The sequence below is a fragment of the Helianthus annuus genome, chromosome 12 (assembly GCF_002127325.2).
Source record: "Helianthus annuus cultivar XRQ/B chromosome 12, HanXRQr2.0-SUNRISE, whole genome shotgun sequence".
Classification (NCBI taxonomy): domain Eukaryota; kingdom Viridiplantae; phylum Streptophyta; class Magnoliopsida; order Asterales; family Asteraceae; genus Helianthus; species Helianthus annuus.
In genome coordinates this window covers 146,379,670-146,396,200 of record NC_035444.2, presented here as the reverse complement: position 1 = coordinate 146,396,200, position 16,531 = coordinate 146,379,670, and the positions used below count along the sequence as shown (strand labels likewise).

Genomic DNA, 16,531 nt, shown 5'->3' with positions numbered 1-16,531 from the left:
TTTCTCTAAGAAAAACCGGGGATATCCGATTTGAGAAAATAAAGAGCCGAGAAAATTCACTGGAAGTTTTGCAAGAAATTATCTTGATATGAACATATTATCAATACAATGAAATTACATATGCAAGACTTAAAACATTTCATGTTTTAAGTTACTACATTGTGATAAAGAATGTTGATATTAAATACATTTGAAGTTATAAACCAGAAGAGATCTAACTGAAACAACCCCTAAAATCTAAGATATTGTTAATGGTAGTGGTACTATGGTAGTAGTTAAGTACAAGAGAATTTTTTTTCTTGAATGGCAAACTACAACTACCCCAAAAATCTACACCACTTGTCTCATGTGAGACTTGAGCACTCACCATCTGGGAGAGAGACACCAACGCAACACCTTGATACCTTTGAGCTACAAGCCCTTTGGTAGTTACAAGAGAAACTTAATTTGGGATTTCTTAATCACCTCAAAAACATCTTAGGTACAGACTAACGATAAAGATTAACTCAGCAACTATAGCTAGCTACAAATGTACCACAAAAGGAAAGGTGCAATATCAACAAGAATGTCAAAACCAGTTACATATATCAGTTAGAATAATTGGTCGACGCACTTTCTTTGTCTAAGACAGCATCGAAACGAGATGACAAGAAACAAAGAATCAAAGGATTGTTTTTAAAAGTCCATATCACAAGTACATTATACATATGTAGATCGATTTCATACATCATTACAAACACTCAAAGGCATACACTTTATATTAATTAATTTGATTAATTAACTAAATTCACAACAAGAATTATGGACTTACATCCTTACAGAATAAGTCGCACCAGCATCGACAAAATATGTTGAACTGATCACTGGATCTGGCTGCTGGCTAGTCAAGAACATATTAAAATATATGATTTAATCCCTGCCATTTAAAATATTTCATTAATCAACTAAAATACATTATGATTGAAACTAATGTGAACATAACTAATGTACCTCTTGAAGATCTAGTTCAAGGACAAGGAGTGAAGCTGTATATTTAATGAGCACAGTTCTTGAAATGGGATCTTGAACCTTTTGAGTAAACATAGTTGTGTTGGGAATTATACAGCAAAGAGTATGGCTTTGGAAGCTTTCCTTGGGTCAAAGCTTCCCCAATTTTGACTTCATGATTACTTTGGGATTGAATTTGGGTTGTTTGAAGAAAGCAGTAATCACTATCGCCAACAACATTCTTCACATCATTATTGAGCTTCTTCATCCTCAATTTTTCCAGTGTTCTTTCTCTAGCTCTTGCTCTTGCCTCTGCCCTTAACTGGCTTCTAGCTGCAAGATTCAAATGAATTCCAGATTTGTGTTCTTGTGCTGTTTTCTTCTTCCTTTTGATGCATTTAGCCGCTGGCTTCTTCTTTCTTCCGTTCTTGTGAAGATAGTCTGATCCTTTCTCCATGAACACTTCTTCACATTGGTCTGAAAGAGTTGAAGATGAAGTGTGCTTCATTTCTTCAACCAAATCTTTGATGGCAGCCTTGGATCTTGTGAACAGCCAATCAAGGGTTTTGCTTGCTTTGTCAAACCCTAGCAAATCTTGCAGACCAAAAAACTTTTTTGAAATGTCAATGGACAATCTTACCCTCCGATCTCTTGGACCTTGAGCTGTGAAGATCTTACTATGCCTATCTTTCTTTGAAGCTGCAACTCTCTTTCTAGAGGGAGAAATCACTGAATCTGAAAGCTTCAGATGATTATTATTATTGTTGTTGTTGTTATCATTATTGTTATTATTTTCACAGTTTTGTAACTCTGATTCTTTAATAGGAGGATCAAAAGAACAATATTCTCCAGTGAAAAATGGGTTGAAGTAAACACCATCTTTTTCTTGACCGAGAAAAATATTAGAAGAAGGAGGGAGGCCATGGATGGATGAAGTAAAAGGGTTTGAAGAACTAAACATATTTAGAAGAAAATTTAAAAACACAAAAAATTTAAACTTTTCAACTAAATATTCATCTAATCATAGATGAAAAGTTGAAAAATATGACCTTTCTTCAAGATGAATTAATCTGTATAATTAATGCATCTTCTTCAGAGTCACAAATCTTGATCTTTTAGGGGAAAGAATCTTAATTAATTTCCACCTGGGAAACAAATGCTCATCTTTTAGGGCATAATTAAGTAAACTAGTGGCACTTCCTAAAAAAGAAGAGGTTTTTTCTGGAAACACTAGAGTGAGCATGTACCTTTACATGAGATATAGAATAGATACCACTTTTTTCTTTTAAAATAGGAAAAGGAAATTTTAATGGAGGAAACAGACAAATCCAAATATGATTATTTGTGGGGAAATCTAATCAGATGCAATGCAATGCAATCATATTTTCTTTTCAAGACTCCTGGCTATTGGTCAAAGCCAAAGGTTTAGTCGTCCATCTAGGGTTATGAATATGCCATTTTATAGAGGGAAATTGTACGTGCATGTATTACAGAAAATATTCTAAGGTTATTTGTTTGTTGATGTATGCCTAATTTTCCTGATTTGTTTTTAATTCTTCACTAAACATCTTATATATATTACCAATCCAAATTTATATCATTAACTTATTATTGTTACAGGAAAAAAATAAGTAATTTTGAAGCAAGTCCATTTTAATAAACATCAAGAAATGTTCATAAGATTATTAATGTTAATCTAACTATACATTGAATAGAAAAGAAAGAAACGGGTGTCTACGGTATACATTGAAAAAAAAGAAAGGAACGGGTACGGACTACGTATATTAAGCTTCATGATCTATTGTTTAATCGTCAGTTGATTTTAAAACTATAATTGATTATCACACATAGGAAGAATTGAAGACTTTCATGTAATCAAAAGATAAAACTAGAAAAATAAAGTCTTGATATGCCCAAAAAGATATTAACATGTATTTTTACTTCGATCGAAACCACTAAAACAAATAGCGATACGGTACAAATGTTGTTCGGTCGGGATTTGTTCGATCCGTTACGGCACACTACAAGAATTGCATGGCAATAGCGGGGACCTTTATTGCCGCTAAAGGTACCGTATATCGCCGCTTAAAGGTGACATATCGCCGATAATACGTCGTCGCTAATACTCGGCCACTAATAATCATCATGTCGTCGCTAATACAAGGCGTCGCCGCTAATGCTTCTACCAGAGAATTGGCGGAAAGCTCGTCTGAGACCTGCAAATCTTCATAAACTCAAACAACAACACATTTTACATAAAATTTTCATTCAAATCTCATATATCATAAACTCAAACAAAGGATAAACACAAATTCATCGCCGTATTATCATTCAAATCTTATACATCCATAAACTCAAACAAATCCTTTTACATAAAATTACATTACACATTTTCTGCATAAAACTAAAAAACAAGTCGGAGCTTGACGGAGAAGGTGCTCCGGTGACGAAGAAGATAGTCATTTACGGTGGTGTTTGACGGAGAAGGTGCTCCGGTGACGAACAAGTTGCTCCGGTGACAAATGGTGGTCATTAACTGGGAAGCCGGAGAAGATGCTGTGGTGATAAAGAAGCAGAGATGGCCATGAAACTTGTGTTTGTTTTGGAAGAAAGAAATGGATATGTATTTGAATTGTATTTGTTTGAGGGGGAAGACAATCCATTGGATCATGTTTCAATCAAGGTCCAAGAATGTTTGTTTGTTGCAGCACAAAGATCCAGCTATTATCGGCGACGCCAATAGCCACGACGTGGTGCAATAGCGACGACTGGTAATGATGTCGCTGCTATTGCACGGCGCCGCCGGTATTGATCGGTATTTCTTGTAGTGGCACCGGTTGTCGACTTGTCGGTGTAGTTTATAATAGAAAAAAAAACTTTTTTTTAAAAAGAATTTCGTTTTCAATAAAATTTATGTCAGAAGTTGAGAAAAAATATTAAACACAACTATGTATTTAGTTTTTTCGAAAAGAAAATTAAAGAATGCAAGTTATTAGAGAAAAAATAACAATTATAAAATAAAATAAGTTAAAGGTGTATATAATGGGGGTCAAGATTTAGAAAAAAAAACGGTGAAAAGTGTAAAAACAGTGAGAACGGTTATGGATCGTCCGACCAAAACAATCTATGGACTAGATTGGCGCGGTGGCGTTTTCGTAAATAACCCCAATTCTATTAAGTGGACACGCTTCATTAAGGGTAAAAAGGTCTTTAGACTTCTCTACCCAAAACGCCAAACTCATAAATTAGACACCACTACGGGCCAAAACACGTCCTATATAAACAAACATCTCAGACATTCATTAGACACACCCGAACCCCAAACGACATATTTACTACTATATACCATTCATATTAGAAACGCCAAAAAACCCAAAAACATCAAACACGCCAACTCAAAACGTCATATTTTACTATATACCAATCATCTTAGAAAACGCCAAAAAACCCAAACATCAAAGATTCCAATCGAAGTTTCTTTTAGATACACTATTTTCTCACTAAAACGTCAAAAATGGCAAACATCGTTTATTGTATATTCAATATTGTTCAACGCGAAGTTTCACAGAATGCATTCTTAGCTGAGGGGGGTGTAACACACTAACATTTTGCTGCATGAGATGGACAAATCTTCAAGAAAAAGACGTTGATGTCAGACTTATGCTATTTTCTATGCTTTGTTCTTGATGAATATTTGAATGACATGAAGAGACGGATGACACTGATGAGTGGGTTGAAAATAAAAATGAAGATAAAGATAAACTTCAAACAAAAAACTCATGTCATTTGTGCTTCCAAACGGCGACAAAAAGGCCACAGAAGAAAGAGACTGGTGACAGTCAAGATTTGGAAGATGAATTATTTCTATTTTTATTTTTTTAATTTTCTTTTTCAGTTGGTTGTTATGTATTTTTCAGCTAAGAACAGAAACACATTATATTAATAAAAACGCCACACAGAGAAAATGCTTGTGAAACGCCATCATGCCATAAAACGCCAAAAACTCCCAAACTATAATAAAATTACTTTGGACAAGTATTATTAAAACAAGGTAGAAGAGAATCGAACAAAGTGCCATCTTTATCTAAACCATATTAAAAAAATACAAAACGCCATTAAAAAACGTCAGACTTAGAAGAAGGGACATCTATCACCCTAAACTCATAAAAAGCTGAACAAAACAGTAAAATACACACAGTAACTGAAAAGACAGTTACTTTATTAATATCATTTATTATAATAAAATCCTGCCTAAACTACGCGCCAAAAACATTCTATAAGAGAGACGTCTCTGCACAATCAATTGATCACACCCCAAAAAACAACGCCATGTTTCCTATAAACCACTCACTTTAAAAACGCCAAAAAATAGTTAAAAAAGCCACAGCTGGGAAACCTCGTTTCTTCTATATTGAGTATTGTTCTGAATGAAGTTTCACTGAATGAATTCTTCTCTGAGATGGGTATCTCTATAAGCTTTTGCTGAATGAGATGGACAAATATTCAAGAAAAAGAGACTGATGACACTGATATGTCTTCGTGTAACTTTTTTTCTTGATGGATATATTGATGGCATGAAGGGATCAATACCAGTGTAAAAAATGCTATTTTGGACTCTATTATTATAATAGCATTCGAGCAGGCGTTGATCTTCAACATGTCAACAAACAAGAGTATATCAAACCAAAATACAGGATGTCACTAAAAATAAGTTTCTTCTAAAGACATGCATTATGTAAGAAAATTAGCATCTACCTAAGGTATTTAAAAAGGTTCAAAACGCCAAAAAAGTTCAAGAAGAATAGGCTGATGACAGTGAAGATTTGGATAAGAAATTAGATTAGCAGTTTTATTTTTTTTTTCATTTTCTATTGTTTGTTATCTAATTCTCTGTTGTTTATTATCTAATTCTCTACTAATTAAAAATTTGAGTATAAAACGACAAAAACTACAAACACCAAAACGCCTGATAGTATGAAAACTGTGAGAACGGATGCTAGCAAAGCACGTTGTTGCTATATAAAACGCCAAAAAATGCCAAACAATGTATTATTAGAAAACAACACTAATTGATAGATGAAACTGAAAGAAATAGTAACTGCAAACAGTAAAATGAAGAGATGGGAACATTATTGCTAAACATTTATTATATTAAAAGCCACTACATGGGAAATTGAATTTATTTTTCTTTTCAAAACGCCATAATTGTCTGTCAAATTATAGGTCTGTATCCTACATGACACAACAAATGATAAAAAATAAATACACATCAAGAAAATTACTGATGTTTTTTACCGCCAAAAACACGGGAGGGATTATTCACATCAAGAAAATTACTGATTCTGGATGAACAAGCAAGAACGGTGAGGGTGAGCTTTCAACACGGGAGGGATTATTCATTTACAATGGACGAACTGCTGAACACAGATAGACTACATCTTATCGAACAACTCTGTGATTTAGCACCTTCGAACAATGCTAGATCCAGCGATGAACAAAGAAGAGGCGAGATTATGGCGTTATACGCCAATGAACAAGATGATGATGATGATGAGAAGAGTGATGAACAAAGCGATGGTTATATCTCAGATGTAATACCATCCACAGAAGACTATTAGTTTTTGTTTGATTTCGTCTTAGCTGTATTCTTTTAAATTTCTAATGAATTTAAAAACGCTATGAACGCCAAGAAATTTACCTTGATAACCTATATAAACTGTTGAAATCTACAAAAACGCCTAATGAATTTGGGAAACGCCATGGAGGAAGATAACTTATAATTACTAAACGATTTTATTCAATTTGGGGGCGCGAATATAACGCCAATAAATTTACTATGCTTCTGATCTAAAAAAACAATAAAAACATCATGTATTTGCTAAATGCCAAAAAATGGAGAGGTGTTGTGAGACGCGTTTAAAAAAAGAATATAAGGACAAAAAACCCCTACGCCCTTCACTATATCGCGTGCCACATGTTAGGCCAGTATCCATTCTCACCGTTCTCACACTTTAAGGCGTTTTCTCCTTATCCCGTACCTATATAAAGGTGAAACTAATATTAAAAAAAATATAACACATGACATCTTTTCACCGGAGTTGTTGCTATTTATTAAAACGATTTTGTAGCAAGTACATATAATGAGACACCGTGTGTGATTGATTATATATGCCATGTTCTCAGGTTTTAGTTAGAGATCGATGTAATTGAGGATTTAAGAGTGATAAGCCATGTATGGTTAGCAGATTGAAATTAGTTGAAATTAAGGAATTCGAACTAAAATCTAGAAACCCAAAGATAACTAGTATATTTATTTGTATCAAAGAAATCATTCCTAACTCGGGTAAACCTAAAGTCATATAACTCAAACACAATATGTGTCGCCGATTTATCCAAATACGTAAATAAGTTTATAAACGGAAAAACGGATTATAATGAAATTGTGAAGGAGTAATTAGAGCTTATATTATTTTAATTTTTATTCTAATATTAAATAGATTGATACACCGAGTGGTTTAACTTTATACAATCGAACAACACCATAAACACAAATTAAGTTAACAAAATATTTTCATTTTGTATCCGTGTCATATTTTATGCTATGTAGGATTTGACATCATTAATTAAGTGTGAAAAGACGAACAATTCTATTTCAAATGATTTTAATTAATGGCAACCAATGGTTAGTGGTAAATTGGTATCTAGTCCTTAGTGGAGTGTATGCTCCGTTCTTGTTTGGATCATTTTAAGACACATCTGAGTCAAGAAACGAATTGTGGCTTTAATCTTGGGTTCGAATATAACGGGAGGTGAGGGTTTACGGATTTTATCAAGTTCCCGTGCAGGGGCGGACCTGTAGTTAAATTAGCCGTAGCACGGGCTACGGCTCAACTTTGTACCGGTAGTGTAAATTTTTTTTTTTTGCCGATTTTTATATAAAGGACACCCCAAAATAGCTACGAGGATACCCCTAAAAAATTGTAAGCCCAAGTTGCAATTATAAATAATAAGCCCAAGTCGGTTTATTGAAGCCCAATTAATTAGAGTAAGCATTCAATAATGAAGATTGTATATAAAAAGCCCAACCAATTGTTATTAAAGCCCAATTATAATGTTATATGTTAGCCCAAACCAGTTATAATGTAAAAATTTATTAGAAGCGGTCAACTTGATAAATGGTATAAAACGAGCATTAAATGCTTTAAGACAAAATGAGTTTGAGCCGATTTTGTAAAAAGTGACTTCCTTTTGTAAAAAATACAATACAATGTTGGACATGACTGAAAATTATGGTAATCCAAGAAACCGAAAGAATGTCATTACAAATCGACATCATTTTGAAGTTGACATTTTTAATGAGGTTTTGGACATGTAAATTCAAGAATTAGGGAATCGATTTAGTGAGGTAACAACTAGTTTGATAAAAAATATGTCGGGTTTAAATCCTTGTAACGGTTTTTCTAAGTTTGACCCATCTAAAATATTGGCGTTTGCTAAGATGTACCCGGATGATTTTACTACACAAGAAATAGGGACTCTTTTGGGTGATATTGAATCATTTCGTCACACTATAAGCGATGATGATAATTTTGCAACCTTGAATAGAATAAGTGATCTTGCGCGTGTTATGGTTGAAACGGGAACACATAGTTGTTGTCCTTCAATTTATCGGTTAGTGAAGCTAGCTTTGCTTTTACCGGTTGCAACCGCAACCGTTGAAAGATGTTTTTTCGTAATTGAAACTTGTCAAGACGAATTTTAGGCAATCGAATGGGCCCAGAATTTTTGAACAATGCTATGGTTTATGCGGTCGAAAAAGATTTTTTTACATGAAATAAAAGACGACGATGTGATGGAACGATTTCAAGCTATAAAAAAAGAAGAGGACAAATCTATTAGGTATTTGTTTTACTTTCTTTATTTATTGTCATTTTTTTAATATTGTATGATTGTACGGCAAAAAATTTGTTTTTATGATACCCCTGAGTTAATGTTCTAGTTCCGCCACTGTTCCCGCGCAACGGAGGGGGGGGGGGAGGGGGGATAGTCTCAAGACGACCAAGGAGTCGACCTTAGACATAGCCCCGAGCATGGTGGGTTTACACGTGAAATTCTTTGTCGTTAAAAAAAAATAATAGTAAATACTACTTATTTAAATTACCTTCGCTAATTAACAATTTCTGAGACATTTAATTTCAACCAAATAGATCTCTTAAGTAGCATGATATATATAAATATTTAATGTATTTTAAGATGCAAAAACTATTGGTATAATGAACGCAGAAAACACAATTATATTACTTTTTTTCATAACAGGCTAATTTCAATGTACAAAATTGTTCATTAAATAGAAAGTAGAAACTTTACAAATGTGTTTAAATTATTTATGGGATCATGCTAATCACACACAGCCAAAATAATTTTCACACCCCTAAGCGCTCCGTTTTGGCCATAGCGCGGCGCTTAGGGCGACAAAAGTTGATACGAGGTTTCGAATGACTGACTGAGTGACAGACTAACAGACATAAAGGTGATACGAGGTTTCAGTCGCCTCGTGAACCCTAAGCGCCGCGCTTTGGCCATAGCGCGGCGCTTCGACCCCAAAATCTGCCTTTAAATCACTGGCCAGACTCGAGATTCATCACTCGAATTGTTTTCTGTCGATCTTCTTTGCTCTATTAGTTAAATTTTTTGAAAAAACGATGTCGTGGTTCAGTAACTATCTTTTCGGTCAATATTCTGACGAGTCAGTTGTTCCTGATTCTTACGAGGGGACCGCTATTTCTGACTCGTTTGAGAAACCGATGTCGTCCAACTTGAGGGAGATATAGGTTGTATCTGGCATTCGTTATCGTGATAACACGGTGCAGCTGGATTTGAATACCCCTGTGGAGGACCCTTACGCACAACAAGGTTATTCAAATTTCGGTTACGGTGGCGACTATAGCTTTGTACAGCAGGAGTGTTATCCAAACGACAATTACGGTTGTCAACAAGGTTATTCGAATTTCGGTTACGGTGGCGAGCAAAGCTTTGTACAGCAGGAGTGTTATCCAAACCAGAGTTACGGTTGTGAACAGAGCTTTGAACATCAAGTCTATTCGAACCTCGGTGACGATGGTGAGCCGGAGGATGTGTCTGTTGACGAGGAAGGTTGTTACCCGGTTACATTTTCGTTTGATACAACGCAGACCTTTTCGTCACGTAAAGAGTTGGTGCGTTGGGTACAAGATACGGCAAAAGACAATGGTTACCTCATTGTGACTAAGAGGTCGAATAAAAGAGGAGAGAATTACAAGATTTGGTTTCAATGTACTTTTGGTGGGGAGCATAAGAGTGTAGCTACACAGAGGAAAACGGGTAGCAAGAAAATAGGCTGCCCGTTCGAGATGATCGGGTTTTCGGAATCATCCGGAAGTGTTTGGAGGATCGAGGTGACAAAGGCGAAGCATAACCACACTCCTATTGAAAACTTCGAGGGTCACGCGTATGCGAGAAGGCTTTCTTCGGAGGACAAAAAACTGGTTAAGGAGCTGGCAGAGCAAGATATTCGCAACCAAAGTATCTGGCGAACGCTGACAAAAAACAATCCGGCTAGAAAGCTTATTCCGAAAGATATACACAACGCTGTTCAGAAGATCAATGCCGAAAAAAATGTCGGTAAGTCTCCGATGCAAAAACTTGAAAACATTCTTATCGAAAAAAATTACACTTATTACATGCGCACGAATGAGATATCGAACGAAGTTGAAGACGTCTTCTTTGTTCACGAAAAATCATTCACTATGTGGTGTGCCTTCCCGCATGTGCTATTGATTGACGCCACATACAAAACGAACATGTACAACCTACCATTTGTTCAGGTCGTAGGCATGACGTCGACAAACAAATCGTTTACGGCTGCTTCTGCGGTAATTTCCGCTGAGAAGTCAGAGAACTACCTATGGGTGTTGCAGAGGATCAAGTCTATGCTGGCAGGATGTATGGAACCGCGTGTGATTTTAACAGACAGGGATTTTGCGCTAATGAACGCGTGTGAACAAGTTTTTCCAAAAGCGCATAAGTATCTTTGTCGGTTCCATATTCAACAAAATATTAATAAGAACAACAAGAAGAAATTCTCTGACAAGGAGTGGAAAGAATTCGTACGTACATTTTGGACATTGTGCGAGTCTACGACCGAGGAAATATACAGGTATAACTTGGAAAACCTTGAAGCACAGCTGAAAGAAGCTGACCGTGAACGTGAGTATTTCTTACATAATTATGTTCAAATTTTCTATAATAACAAAAACTGACTATTTACGTTTTTTTAATTTTAGAGGTTTTTGATTATTTGAAGAAATCCTGGTTGGATCCGTACCGTGAAAAGTTTGTATCTTGCTGGATTAACCAAACTATCAACTTTCACCAGACTACGACCAACAGGGTTGAGAGCATGCATGCAACATTAAAAAGTCACTTTCCAAGTCATCGCAACACACTGGATAAACTTGTACTGTATGTTGATCATGTTGTTGATAAACAATACGCCGAGATTAGAAGTAGCTTTGAAACAAGCCTCCGAAAAGTGATGACGCACCACAAGAATCAGCCCATGCTTGCATATATTCTCAGAAAGGTTTCAATATATGTGATTGAGCTTTTGAGTATGGAACTAAAACGTAAGGAAGACGGGTTGAGAGCCTACGGTGCAAGCTGTGGTTGCCAACTTTTTACCAGCTGTGGTTTGCCATGTGCCTGTCGTTTGGAAAAGTTGGAAAATAAAGGTAATTAATATTTTTGACCTTTCTTGTTATGATTTTGCCACCTAATTTATTTTCATCCACAGGTCAGCAAATCCGGATCACACACATAGACGTGTTTTGGAAGAAGCTTGACTTCAAGCCTGCAAGGAATAACATAGAGGATATCGATGTAGACGCGGAATTTGAAAAATTGAAAAAACAGATCGATCCAACACCCCCTCAAGTGAAAAGGAGCTTCTTTGAAAAGTTTCAGCAAATCCTCAATCCAGGGACTAGTAACAAAAAACCTCCTGCTGTTCTGAAGAAAACTCGTGGTCGACCAACATTGAAAACGCAGGAAGAAAGAAAGGTTGAAACCGCTAGACAAAGCTCTTACATTCCGTCAGAAGAAACTTGGGTCGATGCCTCAGACGATCTTCCCCGTCACAGCTCGTATATATCAGCCGAAGATTCTAGAAGAGAAAAGAATACCAAACCGCTCAACCTACACCCTGATTTCCCGAATATCAAGCTCGGTCCTAAGACGGATATAGCGATCCGCAACTACGCATCTCAGATTCCCAACGTGATCCATCCATACATCGTTAGAATAAAGGACGTGAAACCAGATGGTCATTGTGGATTTAGATCGGTGGCTGTTGGGTTAGGAGTGAAACAAAATTCATATTTGAAGATCCGGGAACAACTTCTAAAGGAGTTACGTATGAACGAATCGCTTTGGAGGCAGGTTTTCGATCCGGAAAACATAGGACATTATGATGCGCTGGTTAAACGGATCGATTTCAAGGGGGTGGGACGAGCAGGTATCGAAAATTACATGTCGATGCCTGAGACGGGGTTTCTTATTGCCCAACGATACGGTGTGATTGTTCACACCTTCGACATTCGTGGGAGCGATACAATTTTCCCTCTGCTGGGCGGCCCAAACGAAGCTGAGGAACCTCACCTGGTAGTTGCGGTTGTGTTCGTCGACCATGGGCATTTCATACATGTAGAGCTTGGAGGTTGTTATCCAATGCCTCCCCCAAACCTACTCTGGACAGCGAACAGAACAGAGCGCAGCAGCCTGGCATACATTATACAGGGATCAGATCAACACGTACGAAATGCTTACGTATCGTGCCCCTGACCTTAATGCAACCCCATATGTTCACGATGTATCTTAAATGTGTTTAATAATAATCACGTTTGTGTTTGTTCAATATACGCGTTACATCACGTTAAAAACCAAATGTCACCGACACGACCCAATCAGATTCAATACGCACTTGTACGACCCGAAATGACAATATACATCATAATACTGCAATTAATGAAAAAATACGTCATGTTCATGTACGGTAGGCGGCAGATACACATAACACTTCTCACAGGAGTACTTGTGATTTCAAACCTAAATGATACGAGATAACGGAATAAGACATCACACGTAACCGATTTGATCCGGAACTTGCCGTATAGTCCATATATATTAAAAAATGATGTATAATGGAAAAAACGGAAAATTTAGACTATTTATCGATGCGTTTGTGAATTAAATACAATTTTAAAAAATTTAAAAAAAAAGCCCAAAACGCCCCGCTATGCTCATAACGCGGCGTTTTGGACCCAAAGCGCCGCGCTATGGCCATAGCGGGGCGCTTTGGACCCTCGTTATACACTGAAGCGGGGCATCATCCCCCCCACTTCACCCAAACAACAAAAACACACACAAGGTGCGATTCTCACACACTCGAGCCATTTTCGAAGATTTTTTGAGCTTTCAACCGCAAAAAGGTTCGATCTAAACCCCTTAATCTTTTCTTTCACAAATGTGGCTTGATTCATGTTGATTGTTGTTGATTGTGGTTGATCTTGGCCTGCTGTTTGGGTTCTGTTCTTCAGAACGAAGAACCAAAGCGCCGCGCCGAGGCCAAAGCGGGGCGCTTTGGTTCATGTTGTTTATTTTTTTTTTGTTAATTGTTTATTAAATAATTTGTTTAATAATTATTATTTGTTTAATATTAATTGTTTATTAATATTTGTTTAATTATTATTATTTGTTTAATTATTATTAGTTTATTAATATTTGTTTAATTATTATTTGTTTAATTATTATTAGTTTATTAATATTTGTTTAATTATTGTTTGTTTAATTATTATTTGTTTAATTATTATTATTTCTTTAATTATTATTAGTTTATTATTATTTGTTTAATTATTATTTGTTTAATTATTATTAGTTTATTAATATTTGTTTAATTATTGTTTGTTTAATTATTATTTGTTTAATTATTATTAGTTTATTAATATTTGTTTAATTATTGTTTGTTTAATTATTGTTTGTTTAATTATTATTATTTTTTATTAATATTTGTTTAATTATTATTAGTTTATTATTATTGGTTTAATTATTATTTGTTTATTAATATTTGTTTAATTATTGTTTGTTTAATATTATTTGTTTATTAATATTTGTTTAATTATTATTATTTGTTTAATTATTATTTGTTTATTAATATTTGTTTAATTGATCAACGTGCAGGGATAGATTTATCCGATGAGTAGATTGAGCATATGGAGGGTGAGGGATTGGTGGGGGACGAGGAGGAGCCGGCATGTCCGTATCTTCAGTTTCCGGTGGGGTCACGGGCGAGGGGGAGATGCGCTAGGTTGCGCACCATACCGATTGGGGAGCACGTAGGCATAGACTGGGAGCTGCTATCTACCGTGGGAGAGATCGAGCGGGCGCGTGAGATAGTTGGGCTAGATACTCCTTGGTCGCGCCTATTTGAGTTAGCGATGGAGGACTCGTACCCTGAGCTTACGGTCGAGTTTTGCTCTACGTTTACATACGCGCCGCATCCGGCGGATTACGTGGAGGACCCTTTATTTCCAGTACATGAGGTTACATTCCGTCTGGCCGGTCAGCAGTTTGAGATGAGTGTGCGGGAGTTTGCTGTCCACACAGGTTTGTACACTGAGCCTGAGCTTGATACTGATTTATATACGCAGGCTGTTACGATGATGGACAGGCAGACGCTTATCAGTTTCTGGAGGGCCATTTCCAGGGCTCCCTTTGGGAAATCCTGGCAAAAGGCCACCACGATTAGAGATCCCTTGTACCGATACCTGCACCAGGTGATTGCGTCGACTATCGTGCCGCGGGGTTCCAGCAAGGAGAAGGTCAACCTTAGTGACCTTTTCTTTCTTTACTGCCTACTACGCCGCCAGCCCTGCGATCTAGCAGCCAGCCTGGCAGAGTACTTTTCTACTTCATACCATCGCCAGCTCCGCGGGTTTCTTCACACTGGCTCGTTTATCACCGCCATTGCACGATCGCTAGGGCTCATGCCCGAGCTTGATCCGCTGCTGTCCGATCCGGTCCCGTCATCCAGGTTGGGCCGCGCGTCAGTAGCCGCTATGCAGATCACCCGTACCTTTGATGTCGGTCTGCGGTTCAGGGGTGCTGACGGGCTGATTTGGCAGCCAGAGGTGTTGCCGGAGGTCATCCCGGTTGTTATTGAGGTGAAGCCTGGGGTGTTAGCCCCTCCTGATGTTCAGCGGGCCGCTCGGCGGGCTCAGCTACAGGCTCTAGGCATCGATGAGCCTGAGGATCAGCCTGAGGGTCAGCCTCAGGCTCAGGCTCAGGATGATCCGGCGCAGGAGGAGCGGGTCGAGGATGTCCCGGTACCACCAGTTCAGCCAGCTCCTGAGCCGCCACAGTACCCGCAGCACGTTTACGCTGATCTGCCTCCGGCAGCGCGTGAGGTGGCTCGGGACTTCGACCGGCGCCTCAGACGTCAGGGCGCACGCATTGACTGGATCGTCCAGACGCTCGTCGATCTACGAGAGCACGCTGCGTTGCCTCCACTTCCCCTCCCACCGTCCCCACCGCACGAGGATTAGTACATTAGTTTGTTTGTTTAGTGTTTTGTTATGTATTATGTACTTAGTTGTACCTTTTTGTTGTGTATTGTATGTACAAACTGATATATATATATATTGCAGTTAATCTTCTATTTACATCACGTTGGTTCTGGATTGTTTACGTTTAATTCTTATGGCTTTCTGTATATTTTATTTAACGTGTTCGTTTTATTTAACGCTCGTTGAACTTATGTTATACACCTTCTATAAAAATAATGACGTAATGACGTAATTATAAAACAACGTTAATTTAATAAAATAAACAACGTTTTAATTCAAAAAGGCAACATTCAATCATTCAAAAACAAATTCCCATTCACAACGGCAAATCTCACATAAAAATTTTTTACTCCAAAAATCCCTACCATACTAATTCAACCAAAAATCCCTACCAAACTAACCCACATCAACCCAAATAAACCCCAACCAAGGCTGTTGTCTTTTTTGCACATCCAAAGCGCCTCGCTATGGCCAAAGCGGGGCGCTTTGGCTTGGTCAACAGACAAGGACTGGCAGAAGTCAGTCCTTGTCTGTTGACCAAAGCCAAAGCGCCCCGCTTTGGCCATAGCGAGGCACTTTGGATGTGCAAAAAGACAACAGCCGTGTGCGAATGGGCCCAGAATTTTTGAATAATGCTATGGTTTATGCGGTCGAAAAAGATTTTTTTACATGAAGTAAAAGACGACGATGTGATGGAACGATTTCAAGCTATGAAAAAAAGAAGAGGACAAATCTATTAGGTATTTGTTTTACTTTCTTTATTTATTGTCATTTTTTTAATATTGTATGATTGTACGGCAAAAAATTTGTTTTTATGATACCCCTGAGTTAATGTTCTAGTTCCGCCACTGTTCCCGCGCAACGGAGGGGGGGGGGGGGAGGGGGGA

General features: G+C 37.3%; 1 protein-coding gene across 1 annotated transcript; it reads right to left on the bottom strand.

The window, feature by feature from the left end:
* Positions 1–695: 695 nt before the first annotated feature.
* Positions 696–2,390, bottom strand: LOC110880955 (transcription factor CYCLOIDEA). The gene is made up of 2 exons (XM_022129369.2): positions 991–2,390; positions 696–916 (listed from the first exon to the last, which is right to left on the bottom strand). Exon 1 carries the CDS (start codon positions 1,946–1,948, stop codon positions 1,034–1,036), a length of 915 nt encoding a protein of 304 aa, XP_021985061.1. The 5' UTR covers positions 1,949–2,390; the 3' UTR covers positions 696–916; positions 991–1,033.
* Between the last annotated feature and the right edge of the window lie 14,141 nt (positions 2,391–16,531).

Bases quoted from the DNA above. Each gene is read 5' to 3' on its own strand.
- LOC110880955 (XM_022129369.2), bottom strand. From the start codon at position 1,948: ATGTTTAGTTCTTCAAACCCTTTTACTTCATCCATCCATGGCCTCCCT.